General features: G+C 37.4%; 2 protein-coding genes across 3 annotated transcripts in view; one reads left to right on the plus strand and one right to left on the minus strand.

The window, feature by feature from the left end:
• TP53BP2 (tumor protein p53 binding protein 2) overlaps positions 1-20974 on the plus strand; it is an 85646-nt gene extending 64672 nt beyond the window's left edge. For both annotated transcript variants that reach the window (XM_072647736.1, XM_072647735.1), the window contains exons 13-18: positions 1117-1889; positions 3642-3779; positions 4471-4604; positions 8794-8960; positions 17021-17220; positions 20146-20974. In XM_072647736.1, the coding sequence (XP_072503837.1) occupies positions 1117-1889; positions 3642-3779; positions 4471-4604; positions 8794-8960; positions 17021-17220; positions 20146-20187 (1454 nt within the window). In that variant the 3' untranslated portion in view covers positions 20188-20974. The remainder of the gene's footprint in view (positions 1-1116; positions 1890-3641; positions 3780-4470; positions 4605-8793; positions 8961-17020; positions 17221-20145) is intronic.
• A 1348-nt stretch (positions 20975-22322) lies between these two features.
• Positions 22323-25319, minus strand: part of CAPN2 (calpain 2) — an 89833-nt gene continuing 86836 nt past the window's right edge. The window contains exon 21 of the mRNA XM_072647737.1: positions 22323-23654. Within this exon, the coding sequence (XP_072503838.1) occupies positions 23631-23654 (24 nt within the window). The 3' untranslated portion in view covers positions 22323-23630. The remainder of the gene's footprint in view (positions 23655-25319) is intronic.

A 25319-nucleotide genomic window follows, 5' to 3' on the forward strand; every position in this document is an offset into this window, starting at 1 on the left:
ATTTTCTTCAGTGACTTGCAATTTGTAGGTTACATTTATATGAATGATTTGCTTAGTTGGCGATTCCTGCCCTCATTTGGGTTGACGTTTCACAGGCTTATCTTATGCAAGAGTTTGAGGGACCTTAGGGCAGAGTGCACTCATCCCTCTTTGGTTACTTGTTTCTTAGGCGCAATGTGTGTATTTTATAATACTCTTTTTGTGCCTAAAATACTGCTGCTAATAAGGAGAGAAGCCATTGGTTATACAGCTTAAGGACTTCAAGATCAACACTCAAAAGGCTGAAATGAATTAGTGTCTCTAAAAGAACTTTGAAAACTTGTTAAGTACAAGTTGGTACCAGTACCCAGTCTGATTAAGAGACAATGCCCCCACTAAGTTTTATCCGAACAATGATGTGGCCGATTGTATTATGGAAAGAAGCAGCCTTTCTGAGCCTAGTAGCACAAGTTAGGGTGAATTTAAGGGAAGTCATTCAGTGGATTTAAAAGAAGCAGATTATATTCTACCTCTTTCTATTCACTTTGTATTTTAATGAGAATCTTCTTTCTCAAGATTTGCACAGTGTTGAGAATAATAATGAAATTATTTAGGGAAAAGCAGATTACATTTGTCTTCTCTGTACTTTTGTGTCTTATTTTAATAGGAATCTTCTTTCTCAAGAGTTACATTGTGGAGAGTAATAATGTAATTATTTGGGGAAGAGCAGTTTAAAAGGAAGCCACTTTGGTACATGTTTTTGGGGCTCATGAAAATTTTGTGAGCCAAAATAGAATGTTTCTGGCTGAGTGATTTTGAAAGATTTGAATGATGAAATATATACTATTTTAATTTGATGTGGGCACATGAAAGAATTGTGTTTTCTGCTTTTTTGAACTGGATGGGAGCCTTGCCTAAGTCATTGATTGGTGTACTTTTAAGAACTATTTGTTCAAGAAGAGGCTGTAAAATCAAGATAACTTTTAACTTGAGTGAATTTATTAGTCAAATCATAAGACTAACCAGGCTTTAATCAGTATGTAATATATGATTACTATTTCCAGCTAACTTGTCAGATGCTGGTCACTTTTTGTATTGTTTAGTTAACACTAACAAGACCTTTTCTCTTCTAATTAGTATATGGCAAGCCTGTGGTTGCTAGTGCCCAAAACCAACAGCAGTCAGAAAATATCTATGCCAGTAGTCAGGGGAAGCCTGGCAGTCCGGAAGTGGAAACAGAACCCACATCTTCAGCCCAGGAGAATCATGAAAATGAACGAATTCCTCGCCCTCTCAGTCCAACAAAATTGCTTCCCTTCTTATCGAACCCTTACCGAAATCAGAGTGATGCTGACTTGGAAGCGCTGCGGAAGAAACTATCAAATGCTCCAAGGCCCCTGAAGAAACGGAGCTCAATTACAGAGCCAGAGGGTCCAAATGGACCCAATATTCAGAAACTCTTGTATCAGAGGACCACTCTAGCTGCCATGGAAACTATCTCTACCCCATCATACTCATCCAAACCAACTATTGTGGCTACTAGCCCCGAAAGCCCAGCTGAAATCCAGAATCCATATCTAAGTGCAGAACCAGAGAAGGAAGTGGTTTCCCTCTCTCCTGAACCAGTTTCCACAGAGGAAGTAGAAAGTGCCATTACAGAAGAAAATGAAATATCAGTGCCTTCTCCTGGTCTTGATTGTGTGCCAGAAGGAATACCAGATACCAATAATCTTACTCAAACTCATGTAGAAGAATCAAATTTAGAGGTATCCATCCCACTTGAAGTATATTTGGAGGAGTACCCACCGTATCCACCCCCACCATACCCATCTGGAGAACCAGAAGGATTAGGAGAGGATTCTTTCAGCATGCGCCCTCCTGAAATCACTGGGCAGTTTTCTTTGCCTCCTGTGAGTAGTATGATATATACTGATTAGTATGATGCCTACTGATTTTTTACAACTTAACAAAAAAAATCAGGTCTTATTCTACTCATAAGTAGTTGATAGAAGACATCAATTATTATAAGTACAGGCCAATAGTTATCTTTATGCAAAGATGTGTAGTTTAAAAGTTAGTAAAATGTATTTACTATTTAGAGATACTAATGTATTTTAAATTCTACCATTATGATGATTTTCATACTACCTACTGCTCAAATATGGGGAAGCAAGAAAGGGAATTTGAGCTATATTGACTGAAACCAGTCTAAACTCATATTCATGTAATAGAATATTTTGAGAACACTTACTCCTGTGAGTCCATTTTTTATTCACACTAAAATGATATTAACAAGACCTTTTCTAGTTAGTATGTAGCAAGTATACGATTGCTAGTGCTCCAAGCCAACAATAGTCAGAAACTGTTCCAGTAGTCATGGAAAACCTGGCAGTCCTAGGAGAAAACAAAAACTAAATGCCAGTGTGTAAAAGTAGCATTTTTTTCTTTTACAGATTATAGTGTCATTTTCTTGGTAAACAATCATTGACATTTTTCCTACTCAGCCGTAGACAGATTGTAAGCTACATGGTTTTTCATTTCTGACTTACATAGTTCCTAGGAAAATGTTTATTGTTGTAATACAGCTATCAGGTTGCCTATTTGGGGCCCATAAATTATACACCTGTAGCTTTATACCTTTTATACCTATCATCCTAAGGAGAAACGTTGCCTGTTGTGTGAAAGGTATATTATACTACCATTAAATATTTTTTGTTCAGTAACTTTCTCCCTGAGGCAATATAAAAGAAATATGTGTAGGCACTGGTAACTTTAGTTGATGTAATAGGTGACAGAAAATTTTATTATCCTATGTATTAGGGATAAACTAGTCAACAAACAATTAAGTGCCTGCTACATGCCTGGTATTGTGCTAGGTACTGGGATGCAAAGACAAAAATGAAACAGTTCCTGCTTTCAAGGAGCAGTAAGTAAAAAAAGTATCTATTGTCACTCTCAATTTGTAGGATTTTGTTGTTGGCACAAAAAACTTTTAAAAAATATTAAAATTAAATATAGTTTAGTCAATGCATACATTTTTCCTTTTTTTTTAAACATAGTGATTTAGAAATTAATAAGCCTGATCATGGTTAGAATTTATCCTTTTTATCTTTGCATATAATTGTCAGTCTCTTTTACACTGAGCAGTACACGGAGAACTCTGGTACTCTGCAGCAGAGGCATCAAAGAAGATCCTGCAAAACTCTGCAGGGCAGCCCGGCCAGATTACATGTAATTGGGAAATGTTTAATAAAATAAATAAAAATACAGTACAGCATAGATAATGTGCATTCATGGTTTTCTAAGTCAGTACGTGGCTGGCAGGGAGCTTTCTGGATGTGACACTACTTACTGATCTGCATCTACTATCACTAGCTAACCTGAGTATTTACCTACTAGAAAATTCTTCAGTATTCCTGCCCAACTTAAAAAACAGAATTTGCCTTGCTAAGTCAAGTAGACAATTCACTTATCTGTTTCAACTGTGACTAATTTTTGATGCTTGAAAATCAGCCCCCTGCCACATCAAATTACACACCTGGCTTATTATAAATTGCATTTTTAGCAGTTTTTGTACCAGTTTTATGTCTAATTCATTTGGAATTTATTTTTGTGCTTCTCAGGATAAAGCTTGACTCTGCATATTTTCTCTTTTCTTTCAGGGCAAAAGGACAAACTTGAGAAAAATTGGCTCAGAGAGAATTGCTCATGGAATGAGAGTGAAATTCAATCCCCTTGCTTTACTATTAGATTCATCTTTGGAAGGAGAATTTGATCTTGTGCAGAGAATTATTTATGAAGTACGTTTACTGTTGGCAAATTGTTTTAGATGTGACTTTTAATTTTGTTGTTAAATTCAGATTACTAATTAAAAAATGTCTTATTGTTTTAAGCTAGTCTGGAACTCTTAGGAAACACCCAAATAGGATTAATATAGAATTTCAGACTTGACGTCAGTACTTTGACAATATGGAAATTAGACATTACCGTGGGGTCCTCTAAAGTTCTTTTTTGTATCTCATGGAATAATATCAACATTACTGAAATAGCATTTATTAAATGCTCATATGCAGTCTTTTGGTTTCTTTATGAAGTTAGCTAATTAGATATAGTCCCTGCCCTCTAAGGGTGATGGCCTAGAATATTTTTATTTGCTTTTTCTCTTCTATTACACAGGTTCTACCTAGAAATCTGTTTGTTGGAAAGTGAGCAGGAGGAGCAAAAATGATGTGAAAAGTAGCTCCTATAGAAAATATGTCCCCTTTCCCATTCATTTTTGACTTTATTGCATTGTGCCATTACTTGATTTGGTGGTTTTCTTATTTGTGCAGTTAATTTTTGTATAGTGATTCTCTTAGTTCTGTTGGATTCCAATCATGTTCTAAGAAAATAGCTTTGAAAATATTATTTTTTTGCATCCAAGAAGCCAATTAAGTGTTGTATGACATGGCACAAAATTTGAATGATTTCTAATACTTTTTTGTTTTATAGGTTGATGATCCCAGTCTACCTAATGATGAAGGTATTACAGCACTTCATAATGCTGTTTGTGCAGGTCACACAGAAATTGTGAAATTCTTGGTGCAATTTGGTGTGAATGTTAATGCTGCAGATAGTGATGGATGGTAAGGATTGCCTTTAGCTTCCTGAGATGCTATTCAAATGAAGTAGTCTAGATTCAGAAAATCAGTTATTCATTGTTAATTGTACATCTCCTGTGTGCAAGGTAGTTTATCAAGACAATATGTAAGAGGTCATAGGGCATTATCATTATTATCATCATAATCATTATGAAATAATTGGTATAGACCTGATGTGAATTCAGAGGATATAGGGAATTACTTATTCTCCAGTGTTTATTAAGAGATCTGTTATGAATGGATAGTACTCTGCTAAGAACAGTGAAATGCACAGCAGTTTTATATTTGGTTCGTCTTGTAGTTTGTGTCCAGCTACTTTGCATATTTCTCTTGTATGATCTTAAAGGGAGTTATGCTTACTTTTGGTTAATAAATGTTAATGATAACTTTTTAGTTATCATTAGTAATAAGTAGTAAAACCTGAAATGAAAGTATTTAGTTGTTTCCTGTCTGGCTCACTAAAGTGTCAGGAACTTAAGGATTATTGTTGTAATGCTTTCTATAATATGATGCAAAAATAAATAAAGATGGCAGAAAGGTAACCAGTCACAAAATATATCAGAGTCAAGAGTTTTGATCTCTCTCTGACCCCATTAACTGCCAGTCAGTAGTTAGCAAGCATTTATTAAATGTTTGCTATGTGTTGGGCACTGTGCTAATCACTGGGGATACAAAGAAAGGAAAATAGTCCTAGCCCTTGAGGAGAGTGCAGTCTATTGGGAAATACAACATACAAATAAGTGTACATGTGAGAGAGACATAGGGCAATTTGAGGGTGATCTCAGAAGAGTACACTAGTATTAAGGGGGATTGAGAAGTCTTCTTGCTGAAGGTGAGAGACTTGAAAGGAAACCAAGAGGCAGAGAAGAGGAAGAAGAGTATTTCAGATACGAGGATAGGCAGTGAAAATCTACTTTCTGACCCCATTAACGGTGACATAGGGGCCAGGCTGACTTTGAAGTCAGACCATAATGAAGGTCTATGGATGTTCAAACAGGGACTCCTAAGCAATTAAAATTAAAATGTGTAAAAGCTGTTTTGCTAATTTGAAGTGTCTTAAGATTAAGGAGACACAAGGGAAAAGTCAAAATCACAGGGTGAAACTGTATCTGAATGTCATTCTTGGAGAGCCAGAGAAATTTCTTCTATTTAGCTCCCATGCTAAAATCTTCTTGGTTTGAATGTAAGAGCTGGAATCAGAACGGTCCTTCCCAGCTCCTTTTACAACCACGTGTTCCTTTGCCTTCCCTATTGCTTGTGGTTCATTTCAGAACTTTGCTCAGTTGTATGACAGTGTTCTTGAGACGCTTTCAGGAGCCCTAAGAGATATTATTACATTCTGTCCAGCAAGGGGATCTAATCCAACAGAGTGGCCATTGTTAAAATCGTTGGCTAGTCTCATTCAAAGTGAAATAACTTGATTTTTTTTTCATTTGGGACTCTCTAATAATTCATGGGTAATGTTTTTGTTTTTAGTTGGCTGAAAATAGGGTTTCACATGGGCAATTTAATGACTGGATCGCCAGTATGGGCCTGTGGTTTCATCGGTTCAGGGGATTCTTAGTGAACGGCCTTTCTACTAATGCAGGCAGCCATTCTCTTGAGTCTTAGGAAGGTGCATAGTATGCAGTGAGAGGCTTGGGGACTTTGACAAAGTAAAGAGTACCTCAGAAGTGGGGGCTGACCTCAGGCATTGTTGATTCCTGTAGAGGCCACCAACCCATTGAACGGTATTCCTTCTCATCTGCAGAATTTGTGGGGTGTGTGTGTGTGTGTGTGTGTGTGTGTGTGTGTGTGTATGTGTATTCCCTCGTTTGTTCAGTGTGGTTCAAGTGTCAGTTACTTCTTCCAGTTCCTTTCTCCTTAATCGTATAGATATCTGCTTGTGCACCTGGATTATGTCAGATAATTTCCCCTAACCTTTCTTTCCTTATCCTCAGTGTATTCCTCTTTCCCACTCTTTCCATTCTTCTCTTAAGATCATCAAGACATAACAGAGCCACTCCTAGGATTTCTGTCTAATTAGACTTCCTCTGTGAGCTATGATGAGGATAGGGTTCAGAGGGGAACACTTGTATCGTCTCCTCATATTTGAATGTAAGTAGTTTATCCTTCTTTAGTCCTTTATCATTGTTTATTTGTCTTTACTTTTTTACGTTTCTCTTAATTCCTGTGTTAGAATTTTAAAATTTCTATGTAACTTGTCTTTTCATCAGGAATGCTTAGAAGTTCTTTATTTCATTAAGTTCCATTTTCCCCCTGTAATTTGTATTCAGTTTTGCTGAGTGAGTTCTTGGAATGTAAGCCCCTATCCTTCTGAAATATCATATTATAAGTTCTTTGCTCCCTTAGAGGGGTGGATTTATCATGTATGATCCTAATTGTTGCTCCTTGGTACTTGAATTCTTTCTTTTTGGTCACTTGTGATATTTTTTTTTTTTGACCTGGAATCTCTGGATTTTGGTTATGCTGTTCCTGGGAGTTTTCATTTTGTGGTTTCTTTCAGATGGTGACTGGTATGGTAGATTCTTTCTGTTTCTTCTTTAACCTTCTGCTTCTAAGAGATCTGAGCGGTTTTAAGATTTCTTGAAAGGTGTTATCTAGGCTTTTTTTGGTTGTGGCATTCAGATAGTTCAGTGATTCTTAAATTTTGTTTTTCCTTGATTTTTTTAGTCAATTGTTTTTGCTAATGTATCTTACATTTTCTTCTATTTTCCCCCCCAGTATTTTGACTTTGTTTTAGTCTTTCTTGTTGTCTCATGGAATCATTGATTTGTATCTGGTCCATTTTATTTTCGCAGTGTTTGGACAATATGTTGTGCCAAGCTTTTAATTCCTTTTCCAATTTTTTCTTCTCTAGCTTTTTGTTTCTTTTCCAATTTTTTTCTAACATGTTCTCATTTCATTATAAAAATATTTTTAACTTATCTCTTCTAGGAATTCTAGGTGAGTTTGTGCCCAACCTGTTTTTTCTTTGAGGGTTTTGCTTGTATACATTTTGGAGTCATTCACTTCTGAGTTTGTGCCTTGAGTGACCCTGCTTCCATAATAGATATTGTGGTGGGATTCTTTTTGTTGTTTGCACGTTCTTCCAGCCTGTTTCCTGACTTAGACTTGATGTTAGAACTGGGCTCTGCTATAGTTCTGGAGGGAAGATCTGGGCTGGTCCTCTTGCAGCTTTCTTGGGACCTTGAATGTTGTTTTATTCCAGGATCTCAGGGACAGGCTGGGAACCTGAAATCTTTTAGTATTCCGAAAGTGGTCCGATCCGGGGCAGAGTGTGATTTCTGCCCCACTGATCTGAGTTTTGCAAGTTCCTGACCTGAATTTGGGTCTGAGCAGCAGTAGACTGAGCAGCGGCTATATTCCACTCCATCACTCAGCTGGGAAGCTCTACTAGATCAGAGTGACAGAACTTTAGGTTGCCTTTTGGTTGCAATTCCTATTGTGGTTATTGCTTAGTAGGCTTTAGACTTGACGAGAAGCTGAAATTGAGACCCTGCTCTTCTCCTGGTGCCATACTGCTGTGACTGGCTTCTGAGCTTCCTCCTTTATTCATATACTGCTCAGCACCTTTTCCTGGGGAGTTCTGTCCCCAAGTGAAGGCCACTTTTTCAGTCCACCCTAGATCTGTGACCCAGATCTGGGTAGTGGGCAACAAAGCTGCGAGTTGTTATTTGTCATCATTTTGGTGCTTGAATATAGGTCTGAGGGAACCCTGGTACAGGTCTAGGATGTCTTCTTTGCCTAGTACATAGCCTATCTTTAGGTGTTGGAGTGCTTTATGCCCACCAGTATGATTACCCCTTTCCCTCATACCCCACATTTCCCCTTTAAGATGACCTCCTATCTGCTTTGAATATTGTAGATATTGTAGATACCTTTACTTGTTATCTCCCCTACTAGAATGTCCTTGAGGACAGTGACTATTTTAATTTTCTTTGTATCCGCAGTACTTGGTGTGGAGGAATAAATGCTTGTTGACTGATTTCAGGGCTATGTTTCATTGATAGATATAAAACATTTCTGCTGGTAACTAAGATGCTTTTGGGAAAGACCACCGAAATAGAAGATAGATTTAAACAAAGTGCTTCTACAATTGTGTTAGTAGAATAGCTTTCATTGAAATTTGCAAAAACACCTAATTTGCATATTAATTTCTTCTTTTTCCTAGGACTCCATTACACTGTGCTGCTTCTTGTAATAATGTTCAGGTGTGTAAGTTTCTGGTAGAATCAGGAGCTGCTGTGTTTGCTATGACTTACAGTGACATGCAGACTGCTGCAGATAAATGTGAGGAAATGGAAGAAGGCTATACTCAGTGCTCACAGTTTCTGTATGGTATGTATTAATTCAGTCATCAGATTTATTGGTTTCAACTTGAATTTCTATTGTCCCTGGTTGTCTGGATAATGAGCAAGGTTTTTTGATACTGAAAATGTCTAAAAAGTAAAGTAGCTTTGGGTTTTTTTGAAGGTTAAATTGAGAATTTTTCCCATGCTGTAGCAATAATGACCGTATTCTTGACTTTAGGGGCATTGTAAATAGTGGATTGGGAGCTTGGAGGCTTGAATTTTCATTTAGCCTCTGCCTCTTAGTTTGTGACCCTATATAAGTCCCTCTATCAGTCTGGTGCCTAGTTTCCTTATCTTTAAAATGAAGATGAATTAAATAGTCTTTGCAAACCCTTCTACTTTTTGTTTTGGTGTACCCAGTACCTGACAGATCAGCTTACATATGGTAACCCCATAACAAACTCATTTGTCTTCCCTAAAATCCTACTCTGTTGCTTCATTGTAATGTGGAAGCGTGACCCTGGATTCTCTAGGGCTGTTCTGGCAAGTTCTATTAAGATGGCAAAACTTATGTTGAAGTTTTAATCAAAAAGAGGCTGCGGTCTGTTTTACTAGATGGAGTACCTGTACCAACAAAATCATGAGTCATAGCTCTTGAAGTCACTGAGATATCACTAGAGAACTTATGTAAATTTTGGGCTTATTAATGTGAGTTTCCCTCAATTGATTCTTAGTCAATAGTTATTCATTAAACATTTATTAAGCACTTAGGAACTATGTTAAGTACCAGTGCTATATACGAGCAGACCACAGATCTACAGAGATCAGGGGTGGGGAACCTGCATCCTTGAGGCCACGTATGGCCTTCTAGGTTCCTGGGTGCTGCCTTTTGACTGAGTCCAAATTTTACAGAACAAATCCTTTTATTAAGGGGATTTGTTGTGTGAAGTTGGGATTGAGTCAGTGGCCTCACGACCACACCCCTGGTCCAGATCATAGCCTGACCATTTCTCATACTGTGAGATTTTTGTCCTTTCCTCCCATAAATCTCTGTAGAGGAGCTATCTTTGCACTGGATGAACTTTCCCTGTGACTTCTGACGATCATTGGTTACCAGTTCAGTACTCAGTGTGTATTTGTATGCCATCTTTTACTCCTACCATGCCTAGTTAGTGTTCCATTGTCCATTTCCTTGATTCTTGTGTGTAATTCATTGTTTGCAACGTGCTGCAGCATATTTATACTCACAGTGTGCTCTTCCATTGTTCCTTTGCAATTTTTATTGGAAAAGAATTGTTTTTGATCCATGATTTGTAGCCATGTGCCATTACTGGAAGAATATTGGTGCCAAAAATATAGGTTTTTATTTCAGAGAACAGCCTAGAATCATTGAAAGCTCTGTACAATTTTCTAAATGCAGAATAGAATACTTATTGCCTCCTCTTCACTTCTGAACCCAGCACATCTGCTATTTACGTTTAAGATTTGTGCATTGGTGGACTTAGTGGATTGCCCATTTAACTTCGTGTTATAAACTATCTGAAAGACCTTCATTAGAGTTTTCATGAATGATCATGGGTCTATTTGAGGATGTGCTATAGCATTCTGGGACCCAGTGCAAATTAGTACAGTGACATTTAGAAAGAGGAATGTCTATAGGATCTTGCTATCTTTATGGAATCCATCTTCCATATGGACTTTGTGCAGGATATTCTCTTAATAGAGTGGCAGGTATCTCTGGTAAAAATACCTCCTTTCTTTTGATTTTGATAGAGAATTATAAGCGAGTTACTACTGTGGGTACATCTATTTCTGAATCTTGCATGGTGACTATTTTACATGGTGCTTGAAAGCTTGCAATGCTTTAGAAAACTGTCAAGTGACTTTTTAATAGCAAACTTGCTAAACTTTCTGCAGACCAAGAAAGATGGAAAGTTAGGACGGGGCTATGCTGCGAAGATCTTTAAATATCAGAGTTCATATATAATCCTAGAGCTAACAAGAAGCCACTAGAATTTGAAGTGGGGACAGGGCATGTGATATAATTCTGCACTTCAGGAAAATCACTTTGGGCGCTGTGTGGATAATGAAGTGGGGTGGGGAGAGACTTGAGGTAGGAAAATCATTGCTTTACCATGTGTCATTGTTTTAATGAGAGGCCTTGTCGTTGTTGTTCATTTGTTTTTATTCCAGTGCCCATTTGGAGTTTTCCTGGCAGAGATAATGGGAGTGGTTTGCAATTTCCTTCTCCAACTAATTTTATAGATGAGGAAACTGAGGCAAATAAGGTTAAGTGACTTGCCCAGGTGTAGCGCCAGTGCAGTACCCACAGCAGCCACTACGCGTATGCATGTGTATTTCCAGGATAAACTGGCACTATATAAACTCTCTTTCTCATAGACGAAACCAAGACATTTATTCAAACACCAGGAAACCAAATCCATCACAGTAACAAAGAAATCTATACACATTATCAATGCAGGAAGCGTGGCCATCTCCAAACCTTCCCTGTGTCAGGCCTTCCCACAAACAAGTTCCGTTAGGCAAAATTACTCCCTCTCACACTCACACTAGCTGCTCTGCCTTCTCTCTCTCCTGCTCCACCCCTTCGGCAAGCTCTTCCCACCATCAGTTCCATGTGACTCAAGCTGTGGGCTAAGTCAAAGCTCAGAGCAGGTCATGTGGGTCTATTAAGGGGCAGGGAAGATCTTCAGATTCCCTTACCATTACACCAGGGTCACAGAGCTAGTAAGTGTCTGAAGCAGTTACCATAGTCCAAAGAATTAATGTAGTGGTTAATCTGATGATAAGCTTTTTCTTATTTTACACAGCCATACTTCTCCTTAGAACAACAGATGTATCCACTGTTCCCAGGACTGTATGTAGCCTTTCTAGGTTGATAGAATCTGCTCTCAGAGTCTGAGTAATTCAGGGTTACTTTCACAGCCGGATGGGTTTCTCTCAGATCTTTAGTAGATCAATGAGATAATAATGGTATTTTAAGTGACTAGAATTGAGCATCAAATGGTAGGTGTAAAATTGTGAATATAAAGGACATTTTTAGATAGAAGGCAACTGAGATGTGTGGAGACAGATATATACATACACATTCTGTAAATTGCAGAGTATTTACGCTAAAGTTATTTTTGAACATTTAGCTAGACAAAATTGGCTCAAATGTTTTCAAACTAAGTAATTGGAACTTTTTAAACTAAATTCACAAGTATACCATTTATGCTTTTAAAAGGACAAAAATTTTCTTGCTAAAATGTGTTAGTACTCTTTCTCTAAAAAGTAGAACCATGTTTTCTTGACTCAGGGTCATTATTATGAATAATAGCTCACATTACTTCTACATTAAGTGATGCCGACGAGGCTTAATGAGATGTGTGAAGTTGTTTGCTTCTATATAAAGTGGTCCCAGGGTGGTACTTTTTTGAGTTCTTAACTACTTTGTATAGTTTTTGTATCTTTCTGTACTGTCAACTGTTACTTTATTGGAGCTATTAATATGTTCTCTACTAGCAGCCCCCTTCTAATTTGCTGCTTCTCATCTGCTGTGGGTAGATTATTTATCATGCAACCAAACTAAGTGAAAGCCTCTTAAGGCTTTCCTTGTGAGTAAAAAGGCATGATACTTAGCACATGGGTTGGTTTCCACCTCTATAATGATAAATTATTATCATAATTCTTTGTATATTTGCCATCTCACCACTATATTTTGGGTTTTTTTTTTATCAGTCCCAACAATTAGCATAAGTGCTCTGCATATAGTGGTTGCTTAAATATTTGATAATTTGTCCATGTTTAGGAGGGAGGGACTGGCTTTCGTATGAAAGTTCTAGAATGAATGGTGCAGACCATAATGTTAATAGGATTTCTGGGGTTAAGGAGTTGTGGGCTAGGAAAAGATGTGTGGAGGAAGCAGAGCATAAACTAGACCTGGGTATTCCATTCTGTAAATTTATATTCTTATTCACAAGGTGACAGGTTTTATGTAAAAAAATTTTGTTAAAAAAATAGCTATCATTTAGGTACTGTTATCATTCCCATTTTACAGGTGAAGAACTAAAACTAACTGGTTTAAATGATTTACCCACAGTTACACAGTTAATAAGTGTGTGAGACAAGATTTGAACCATCTCCCTGACTCCAAGTCCAGAACTCTGTGCTACCCACCTGTTATAAAAATAAAATATAAGAACAAAAAAACCCCACCTTGTCAAATTGTTCATCAGCATTGATGACTATATTAGGGAACATTTTTACCATATCAGATACTACTCTGTTGAATAAACAAAGGCAAAGGAAAGCACTTCACATAAAAACAAATTCCTGAATAGTGATAACAAGGAACTGTTTATATGAAGGAATTTAAGTTTAAAGTATTCTCTGTGACAGTGGGTTTTGCCAAGATGAAAGTCATTTGTCTTATGTTGAATACTTTCCCAGAGTAGGCAGTTGTCATCTTAAATCCAATGGCAGCATTTTTAGATATGACCTAAGACCATTAGTAAAGAGAACAGAACTGGTCTAGAAAGGTAACAGTGCCCCATTCATCTCCGTAAAATGCCTTTTCTAATTTAATTAGTAACTGGTCTCTTGAGGACAGATTGGGTGACGTGTTCTTATTTTCCTGAACTTTTTGCTATGTGCTGACTAGTTTTCTCTCTTTCAGCTTTCCTTTTTGCCTAACTCTCCTCCCTTCTTTCCTAACTACTATGAGTATAGCTCTGGATGAAACTGAAGGAACAGAGCCAGCTGAATCCATGTATCTAATCCAACTTCTGTTCTAGTTGATTTGATATAGATCAGTATTGTTGTCTGACTTTTTCTGTGCACTTAGCCACTGGGATTATGAGATAAAATAAAGAAAACCTTGTATTATGGAATTACTTTATTGAACCTACGTAGCACTGGCTAAAATTGTGGGAGGCTGGCTTGTTGTATATGTAGTGTACAATCAATGATACCTTAGTTATAGCTCATTATATTGTCAGTCAGTAAGCATTTATTAGGCACTGACTGTATGCCAGGTATAATACTAAGTGCTGGGGGTACCAAAAAAGGGTAGAAGATAATCTTAACCCTCAAGGACCTCACCAACTAATGGGAGAGGCAACATGCAAATAGCTGTGTACAAATAAGATATTTAGAAGGTGGTTTGAAGCTCATCAATAGAGGGAAGGCTCTAGCATTAAGTGGGATCAGGGAAGGCTCTTTGTAAAAGATGAGATTTTAGCTGGGACTTGAAGTAGGCCAGGGAAGTGAAGGAGGCCAAGATGAGGAAGGAGAGTGTTCTAGGCATGGCAGAATAGCCAGTCAAAATGTCTGGAGCAGGGAGAATGGAGTGTCTAATACAAGGACCATCGGTAAGGAGGCTATTCTGGATCACAGAATATCTTTAGGGGAGGTAAGGTATAAGAAGAGTGGAAAGGTGGGAGGAGCCTAGGTTGTAAAGGGCGTTGACTGCCTAACAGAGGATTACTCTTCCTCAATGCACAGTCAACACTTAAACCTATCTCCTATTGTCCTTTTCACTCATCCATTCAAAGTTCATGTCCTTCTTTTGTTGTTTGGCTGCAGGACATTCTTTCTTTTGAAATATTCTTTATGATCTGACCCATTAACCCTTCCTAATACTAGTAACTTTCTTGGGAGGGCTTAAAAATTGTTGAACCCTGGCTTGTAATAATATAACTATACTAAATTTCTTGTTTACTTTGGATGACCATAGTTAGGACAATAGGATCATAGATTTAGAACCAGAGGCCCATCAGAGGTCATCGTCCATCTTCATCATTCTACCGTTGAGGAAACAAAGGCACAGAGAATTTGAGACTTATCTAGGGTCATAGAGCTAGTAATTGTCTGAGGTGGTATGTGAATTAACTCAGATCTTCATGCCTCTAAGACCAGTACCTTATCCACTGTGCCAAGTTGTTTGGCAGTGATAGGATTCCCTCTAATTTTCTCCCAAAGTCAATGAGAATGATACTTGTGTGAATGAATTGAGTCTATAAAATTTGTTTGGAAGGTTTTTTTTTTTAAGCTTTGGTTTTAACCTGTTTCAAATTTAAAAAGCAAATTTATGACTCTTAATTTGGGTACAGAAATATAAGATTAAAAAATTTACTTCAGTTCCTGGTAATGTGAAAACAGAGTACAAGGTGTTATCTTCAACATAGTAAGACTTCGAGAATGAATCATTTTTTCCTCAAAACAGTAGACTGGCAAATCTTTTAATTTGTATGGTTATATTATAGTTTAGTCTAATTATACTTGTAAATAAAATTGTCATGCTTTGATCTTTCTGTTCAAATGAGAAAGTTTGAAGTTCACTTGCCTGCATTAGGAGAAGACCTGAGCCCTCCAAGGAGGTGGATTGTCAGAGTCTTCTATTGGTAAAGAATAACCTTGGATTTCTAATTTCCTTGTTGTCTAGAGACGCTGTTTAGGATGAAATGTCCTAGTGAGCTTATTTAGTAGTAATGTAGTAGTAACTCATGATTATTGGCATAGGGAATAGTAAAGATCTCGTTAATAGTTCAGTGTTCAGTTCAGCTGAAGACTTGAAAGAGGAAATGGTTCCTTGACTTTTGAAGATGCAGAGGTGAAAATAATAGTTTATTCTGAATTATTTAGAACCTTATTATCTAGATTGTAGATTATTTAGGTCTTTTTCTTCAGCTCACGTTTTCCCCTTAGTCTTCTAGCTTCTTCAAAAAAACCCCAAACAGCCCAACACCACTGCTTGTTAGCACTGAGTCTAGAAAGGTGGAGGGCATAAGGAGAAATATAAAACTCAAATGTCCATTTTGGATGTTATATTGATGCAAAAGAATATGTACTAGATTTGGAATCAGAGATGCTGGGTCTGAATCCTAACTCAGCTCCTTCCTGCCATTGTGAGCTAGAGTGAAAGAATAAAAGCACTTATTGTTAAGTGTTGACTCTGGATACAAGCTAGAATTCATATTGCACTGTAATATTTGCAGAGCACTTCATGACAGTTATCTCATGTGATCCTCACAATAGCCCTGGTGGGGCAGGTGCTGTTATTGTCTCCATTTTACAGATGAGGAAGCAAGCTGAAGTAAATGAAGTGACTTGTCTAAGGTCACATGGCTAGAAAGTGTCAGGAGCAGGATTTGAAGTTAGTCTTCCTATCTCCATGTTTAGAATTGTATGCATTGTTCCACCTAGCTGACCATGTGCAAAACATTGAATTGAGGATAAAAATACAAAGGAAATTGCTCTCTAGGAGCTTGAATTCTAATAAGGTGAGAAAGCCTAGAGGGTGTGGTAAGAAATTCTAATACCCCTGCCCCCGTGCGATTTAGTCTAGTATTTCCTTAAAAAGTCCTGAAATTTATCTTTAAGATTTTATTGACTCAGTGGGCAAAAGCTCGGACTGTTTACATTATTTTCTGGTCACCTGAATGCAAAACCATGAGAAGCTCCAGCAGCTCTCAAACATGTGACTGGCAGACCACCATGGGCATCTCTGAGGCTGGGGAGTCATATGCAACTGAATCCACCTTCCAGGAGCCTTGATGCACATCCTTATTAGCTATCTTTGCCCAGCCGTGGGCAAAGTTAAGTGTTGTTAAGTGTTGAATGATCTTCAAGTGTCTCATTTTTAATCAGAACTTACAGGAGTCCTTAAAATAATCGCAGTATTTTAATCATTCAATTTAACCACCTAATTTTGACTCCAATTTAACAGTGTAATAGGTATCTATTTAACTCTTATGGACTATGGAACTGGACTGGGACAGCCTTTTTGCTCTAAAAATAATGCTTGGGGCAAAGAATCTGTCTGTAGAAGCATAGATAGGAACTGTTAAGAGACATTTGGATTGTATGGCAGTCAGTTAAAGTTCTCTTTATCTTTGTTAACTTTTTTTAGAAGTTCATCTACATTGCTGAAGTAAAAAAATCATTAAATTATTGGTACAAGAGTAATAACATTCCAGCCCACACCTAGTCCCTATCCCTTGCCTGTTATGTAACCAGATTGCCGCAGGACTTGAATTATGTAAATACAAATAGTGACTATTTTCAATTCAACATCTCTATGGCATTTTCCTTTTTTGTTGACAGGAGTTCAGGAGAAAATGGGCATAATGAATAAAGGTGTTATCTATGCCCTATGGGATTATGAACCTCAAAATGATGATGAGCTGCCCATGAAGGAAGGAGACTGTATGACAATCATCCGAAGGGAAGATGAAGATGAAATTGAATGGTGGTGGGCACGGCTCAATGACAAGGAAGGATATGTGCCTCGAAATTTGCTAGGAGTAAGTTACTTCTTTTGTAAAGAATGTTTCCCACTAAGGCTTTGGAGAGAAGAGACTTTGAAAAAGGTGCAGGATAGCAATATTCTCACATGATTCCCCTTGAGGCTAGGCTGTTTGTGGCTATGAAAAAGAGTGAAGTTATCCAGTCCAAGTGGGAATTGGAGCCATTGACTTTGACCTTATTAACATTATTCCCTGAGTATCCATTTTAGACCGCGTTGCCCTAGGCTTATGGGCCTTAAAGGAAATGGAATGCAGTGGAACTTAAAAAAAATACTAGAAGGAGGTTGAATATAAGAAATCAAGTAACATAAGAGCTTTTTCTGTTTGCACCAGAGCTGTGTTTTGATTGTTTTGGGGAGCTCCTCAAGAGGTGCTCCTCCTAGGGACAAGGTCAAAAGAGAGAATAGAATAAATGGGAGGTAAGATAGGATGATGGAGGGCAATATAGCTAGTCTTACACAATATGATTGTTACGGAAGTCTTTTGCATAACTGCACATATATAGACTATATTGAATTGCTTGCCTTCTCAGTGGGGATGGGTGGGGAGGGAGGAAGGGAGAGAAGTTGGAACTCAGTTTTAGGAACAAATGTTGAGAATTGTTTTTGCATACAACTGGGAAATAAGAAATGCAAGTAATGGGGTATAGAAATCTATCTTGCCCTACAAGAAAAGAGAGAAGATGGGGATAAAGGAAGGGAGGGGTGTAATAGAAGGGAGGGCAGACTGGGGGAAGGGGTAATCAGAATGCACAGTGTTTTGGGGTGGGGGAAGGGGAGATATGAGGTGAAAATTTGGAACTCAAAATTTTGTGGAAATGAATGTTGAAACTAAAAATAAATAAACATTAAAAAAAAAAAAGAGGTATTCCTATCAGTGCAGATCCTTAGTGTCAACTCTGTGTTATGGGGTCTTAAAGAGCCTTGGTGAACTTCAATGAGAGAGTAAGGGACCTGCCTGGGGACCACCTTGCCCATCTGTATGAGAGGTGATACTGGAACCCGGGTCTTTGTGACTATGCCCCAGGAATAAGAACATATGAAAATTCTAGTGGTTCCTTAGCGTGGACTTGCTGACTTTGGTGTGACATTTGTTTAGCAGCATTTTGAAGGAGAGAGGAGTGTGGGAGAGTACATTCAGGTGAAAAATTTACATGTTTGAAGGTGCAAGCTTGTCCATTTTAATTATTTATGGCCTATTGTAGGTTTGTTATTCTGTGACTTGGTGTTTTGGGGGAAAAAAGAAAAATGAGTAAAGAGATTTGGTCGACTGGATTACAGAACACAAACCAGTGGTGAAGTGGTGATTTCTAAAAGTGATGCTTGAGATACCTAATTCTTGTTAGAATGCTCCATGTAGTTGTGGTTATAAAAGGGAAGTAGTCAGGGTCACAGCTATCAGATGTCAGAGGCTGGCTTTGAATTCAAGTCTTCCTAAGTCAAGGCCCTGGGCTTCTATCCACTATGTTAGTGAGGCAGTGAGGATGCCCAGGTGGTTGGTATAGACTAGGTATAATGTGATTAGGTCCTGAATCGGGGTTGTGCTTGTAGGAATAAGGGAAGGCCTTGTATTTAAAACTGCAGGACTTAACAATGGAGTGGGCACCAGCAATAAAGAAAAGAGCAGTAGAAATGACATTTTAATTCAGAAGTCATACTTGACTGTACTCCACCGTATTCCTCTGGCATTTATCCATCTTGTGTGTTAAGTATCCAAGAAGCTTTGCTTACTTGTCTGATAAAACTTTTAACTAAATACTAGACTGTCTCATGTGAATTATGTATTGAAATATACTTTCACTTTACTATAAAGTTAGGAATTAAAAGGATATATATATAGTCCATAAAATAAGAGATCTCTTTCAGATGTTAACTAAAAATGTGAAAAATTACTATTTTCAAAGAATTTTACTTTTTAGGCCTATAAAAGAGGTAAATTGGAATTAGTAGTAGTAGTAGTAATTGTGCTTAATTTGTATAGCACAATAGAAATTGAGTGTTTTTTTCTCGCACTAATCCTGTGAGATATTATCTCCATTTTATATGCAGAAACTGAGGCTCAGAGTGGCTTAAGTGATATGTATCACAGTCTTGGAGGGATGTGCCTTCTTCTGAATAGTCTCTTTTCTACTGCAACATGATGCCTCCCGTTTTTACTGTGTTTCTGAATGGTTATACTTAGAACCAGTTGCTCCAGATTTCTATTGGATAGATTTAGTGGTTGTTTTCCAAGTAAAGGGGCAATACGCTTCTATGTAGTGGAAGATTGTTCAATAACTGAGCATATAAACAAGTAATCAAATGCAGGAATTTTCTTCAGTGGCATTTGCCCATGTGTTACCAGAAGTAAATATATTAAAGATTTTAATCTCTTACTCAATCTTGAATTTCTTGAGTTCTGAAATCTTTTTTGGAGATAAAATTCACATGCACAGGTTTTTTTTTTTTTTTTGGCTTCATTTGAGATTTAAAGCAGTAGAAAAAGAAACTTGATTCATTGGCTTCAAAATCCAAATTTATTATATTTGCTAATTCCTTTATTGCTATCAGAGAAATGCTCTTCCTTTTGTGTGTTGCACTGACACAACAATTTCGGTGTGTTTCAGTTTTTTCCCTTCACTGTGTCTCTGAAACATTCTCTTGGTGGAGGAGTAGAGGGAGACAAGGTGAGCAGTTGCTCACTTAACTGGCTCATGGATTGAAGTGTGGTCACCAATAGCTCCTTTATACTTAATGCTGTCTTTCCACCCTTCCCCCAGCACTCTATATAGAGGAGATTTTAAAAGTTTCTGTGTTACTATACCACTTTATCTTTATAATTACTATCCCTATGATCTTTTGATATCTTCCTGAATAGTATCAGAACATAGTTGCTCAATATAATTTAATACACAGATTAAATTATTTTTTAACTCCTTTCTAGCTCTATCCAAGAATTAAACCACGACAGAGGAGCTTGGCATGAAATCTCATGATGACGTACTAATCTGTTATTAAAAAAGTAATGTGATTGGTGTGGGCATCCGTGACAACATAACTAACTTGAAAGCAATGAAGAATGTGCTTTAGAAACAAATGAAGGATTGATTTAATTCAATTGAGAACCTTCGACACACTGGAATGGTGCTTATAAGCAAGTGGTATTTGCTCTTTTGGGGTAAAGAAGCTCCATACTTCAGCATGTGGCACTCATAAGGACAATGATGCAGTGACATCTAAATGTTCTGTTTAAAATTTAAAAAAAGGAAAAGACCTTTTATTCAGTAGAAAATTCACATCCTGCCTATGTGACTTTATTTTGGAGCCTGCCTCAGTAGTTGACTGTGATGATCTCCTGTGCACCCGAGCAGGCTATCGCCATCTCAGCCTGCCCAGAAGCACCGAGGAGCACCTGTTGATTAGCAGAGCATTTTCTCCACTGACTCAGTTGAAGTTGTGAAGAGACAGTACCGTAGTCTGTATTGATCTGAAAAACCATTATCTAGGCCTACAGTGAGCAATAACTTTATATGAATGCCGTAACATCTTAAGATTTACACATATATTTTGAATATTATACTGTATTACATGTAATTTAGATTTAGAATCTTGTTTTTCACCTGAATTTTGAGTCTTGTATTTATTGTCTTTTGTATTTTGGAATTTAAATGTAGAAAAATTCTGTAGACTTACCTTTAAAATTTGTCAGAATTTTATCTGATTTTATTTTTTTTTGTCAATTGTGATAAAATAAAATTTTTTTGTCTCTTTGGTTTCTGCCTCTGATTTAAGTTCTTGGTATCCAAAGCAGGCTTTGACTAAAGGCAGGACTGCCACTTCCTAGGTGGCTTAAACAGTAATGTAAAGCCACTAATGTAGTACAGAAATGTGACCCTTAAGTTTAATTTGTCACCAATAACAGTAATGATGCTGATAGCTCACTCTTATATAGCACCTGCACAGTGTTGTACACATGGCCCTGGGAGGTAGGCACTATTATTAGCTCCATTTTACAGGTGAGTGAACTGAGACTGAGAGCCAAGGCAGAATTTGAAATCAGGTCTTCCTAACTTCATGTCCAGCACTCTTAGGCACTGTATCACCTAGCTACCTAAATATACACTAGTTTGTTCATCGAGTGGGTGATGAAATCCCAGCGTGTTCATTGGAAACTACCTCTTAGTGTACTAATTTTGTATGCTCTTTACATACTTAGGATCATAGACTTAGAGTCAGAAGAATATTTAGAGATGTACCTGGTCTACTTTTACAGATGGAGGAAACAGAAGTTCAGAGGTGTGCTCATGTGGGTCTTTACATCAGCTGTCTAAGAGAGGCAGGACATGTGATGATGTGGATCTTAAGAGGCTGTGACTTACCCAGGCACAAGAGAATTTAATTACTGCAAAGGCACAAGTAAAAGCCAAGTCTCCTGACTCCAGACCAGGGTTCGTTTCACCATGCAACACCAGGTAAATGACAATGAAAGGGTACTAGAAAGCTCAGAACATGAGAGCATTGTCATTTTGGTGTCTTGTCTTTCTTAGCTATCCAAGAAGAAAGATGGCACCGAAGAGATTTTTATAGGTTGTTTGGAGTATCCCAAGAGTAGTGATATGTAACTAATGTCATCTAAACACTTTTGGAACACAATCCTTGCTGTAACAGATTGCTTCATATTGTGGGTCAAATCGTAGCTCCTTTGTATGACAGTAATTAATGTACATTGCATATCTCATCTTCATATCCTCTCTTTTCCCTTAATAGCAATGTCAGACTAAGACTGTTTCTGCCATTTTTAATATAACTCATAGGAAAAAGCAAGGTATGTACCTTTTCCAAGGAGCCTTCACATCCATACTTCTTGAGAAGAGAAAAATAAGCTACAGAAATTAGAGCTGCTCTTTATAATTAGATCATTCATCAGTACTGTGTAGTTCAGTGTGGTTTACAGTAAAGTGACTTTTGTTCGTGTGGGGATTTGCAAAGATCCTTGTATTTGGTGGCAGGAATAGAGCTAAAGCAACCTGTTCACACTGGTGCCCCCTCTAAGAGATAACATGTTCTAATTTCTTGGTTCTAATCAATCATACTGATTTGAAAGAAAGGGAAATAAGGCAGTTTTCTTGTTGTTGTAATATTGCTTGCATTTATTTGATGATAAAGTTAGGAAATAACCTGGAACTATTTCCTGATGAACAGCTATTGACCTTGACTGCACAAACAAGCCAAGTGAATTTTTGAAGTCAATAGTTGCCATAGTATTGAGCCAGCAAGCATCCTGATGTGTCCTTTGTATTCGTCATCAATTTAAAAACATGATAATATGACTTTGGTGCACAGTCTTCTGATTGGTCCAGAGCTGCAGTTAATTAGTACAAAATACCTGAATGCTTCATTCTGTAAGACGTTAAGAAGACCAGATTCTGCTGCTCTAGTACTTCTTAGGGTTAAAGACAATGATTTACCATTTTCAGGATTGCTTAGCCCAAAGAATTTGAAGGGTAGAGGCAAGGCAAAATCATAGGATTGAAAGCTGTATATACCTTACATATCACCCATTTTACAGATGAGGAAACTTTCCAAGGCCTAGATAAACTGACATACCTTGGAATTTCCAGGACTTAAATCTAGATGCTCTGATTCCCAGGATCCTGTGCCCTTTCCATTACCCATACTGCCTCTTTCTCATCTCACATCTTTAAATGTCTTAAGTCAGGTTTTTTATTTCATGGGATTTAGAAGAAGGGACTTTGGATGCAATGTAATCCAACCCCTTCTTTTTACAGATAATGGAACTGAGACCCAGAGAGTTAAGTGATTAGCCCAAGATGACTTTAGGTGGCTTTAGGTGGGAAGCAGATATGAGTCCAGGTGTTCTGACGTCAAATCCAGTGCTGTTTCTTTTATATCACATGGACTTTCTGATATGTACTATATTTTTCACCTCGTTTAAATGAAACGATGACCTCACTGTCACTTCTGGGATGTCAGCTAAATTTGCAAATGTAAATACTTTATGCACAGTGAGGGGTTGGTTCCTTTAAAAACAGCCTTATGTTTGCATAGGCATTGGGTTTCTCCCTGCATTTTTCTTGACTTAATATTGTTATACACATGTAAGTATGTAAAAAAAAAAAGTATGTCCTATTTAGAAAATTAAAGCTTTCAACGAGGTTGCAAAGGGCTAAACTACACTTTTTGCATATAATGTAATGAGGCTTGCTCTGGGTATCTGGAAATTTTGATCTCTCGAGTACTTAAGACAATGCTACTTTTTGTCAGTCCTAATCATTAGTTCAAGCAGTTGCTATTCATAAACTCAAGGTGCAGATCAAAAGTAGGACATAGTGTTTCTTTTATGGAAGATTAGTCTTCAGGTGACCGTAATTTCATGAGAAGTCTTCAGTAGGGTCAGTTGTTATTACATCAAAGGACCGAAAAACACAGCCACTATAAGAGAGGAAGGGAAAGGAAAAAAAAACAATTTAATGACCCCCTTTCAGGTCAGGATTACATGACATTTTATAGTGTTGTCGTTAGCTTCTGAATAACAGGTGTATATCAGAAAAATTGTACACATAAATTTCTTTATGGACTAAAACTCAGTCCATCAATGAACATTTTAGACTACATCCCCACTTAAAAGACCTAGATTCTTGGCTTAAAGTAGTAAATAGTCAATACATTATTTGAAACTGGTTATCAATCACTGCCAAGACTCTTCCTGCTACTTGTCTCTGTATCTTGACCATCCTCCTCTCTGATTCAGAGAATTCTCTGATTCTCATAAACTGCAGAGTGAAGTGGGCAGAACCATAACAATTTCTGTTACAATAACATCAGTGTTGTAAAAATTAATAACTTTGAAAGATTCAAGGACTCTGATCAATGCAATGACCAACCATGCTTTAGGGCAACTGATGATGAAGAAGGCTGCCTCCTTCCTGGCAAAGAGCGGATGGGCGCAAGATACAGAGACACTTTTTTCTCTTTTTGATGTGGCTAATACTGGGAATTGGTTTGCTTCTGCACATTTGTTATAAATGCGATTTATTTTTAGTGGGAGATGAGAGGCTTGAGGGAGGGAAAATAAATGCTTGTTAGTTGAAAAAAGTGCCTTGTATTTGACTACTTTGCATATATTTGTATTTATTATTTATTTTGTAGTTATTATTTTGTATTTATTTTTTTCTGTTATTTTATGTTTCTATGTTATTATTTATATGTTTGTGTTTATTATTTATATTTGGGCTATATAATCAGTCATTAAACTAAGTGCTTACAATATGCCAGGCACTGTGTTAAGCATATACATATATATACGTTTCCCCTACTGGAATGCTGGCTCATTCCAGTTTGATTTTTTCATTTTTTTGTACTTGTTATCTCCAGTGCCTGGCAAGTAGTAGGCACTTAATAAAAATCTGTTGATTGATTGATTTCCTTGGGGCGTAAAGCAGTCACATAAAAAGTTTATCTGAAGAATGAGTATCCCCTGAAGGAAGATTAAATGAGCGTTCCTCATACTTAGAAACATCCAAGTGAGAGAGACTGAAGGATGAGGTGATGGAAGAGGAGGGGAAAGTCAAGGGTGTGGAATGTTTTCCTGATACTTGAAAGAAGTTGGGTGGGAAAGTACTGGGTAGGCAGACAAGTTTACTAAAATAGAAGCAACAGTGATACACTGACAGGTAGGGGAAGTTTAGGAGGAATGAGATAATGATAGGTAAACAAGAATAATATGGGTAGAGTTCTCAGACCTTAACATATGCCATGTTTTAAGCTTCAGTTATATTGTGACTATTTTAGATCGTAATCTTTAAGGGCAGCGACCATTTCTTAGGTTTCATGTGGCACCAAGAATGTTAATGTTCAATTATGAGCAGTTTTAAAACGTGTGTTTTGTTGGTCAAGTTATTTTCTCATAATACAACAGAAGAGGCATATGTGTGTGTGCATGTATATATGTGTCCACATGCATGTATGTATCATACACACATACAATAAGCTGTTAAAGTTGAAGCCTTATCCAGATGTCCAATGTTCTAGGAAAATTGTCAGTCCATTAAATAGGTCACCCCCATCTCTCTCCTCTCTCCAAAGTGTAGGAATGTA

The sequence above is a fragment of the Notamacropus eugenii genome, chromosome 2, assembly GCF_028372415.1.
Source record: "Notamacropus eugenii isolate mMacEug1 chromosome 2, mMacEug1.pri_v2, whole genome shotgun sequence".
Classification (NCBI taxonomy): domain Eukaryota; kingdom Metazoa; phylum Chordata; class Mammalia; order Diprotodontia; family Macropodidae; genus Notamacropus; species Notamacropus eugenii.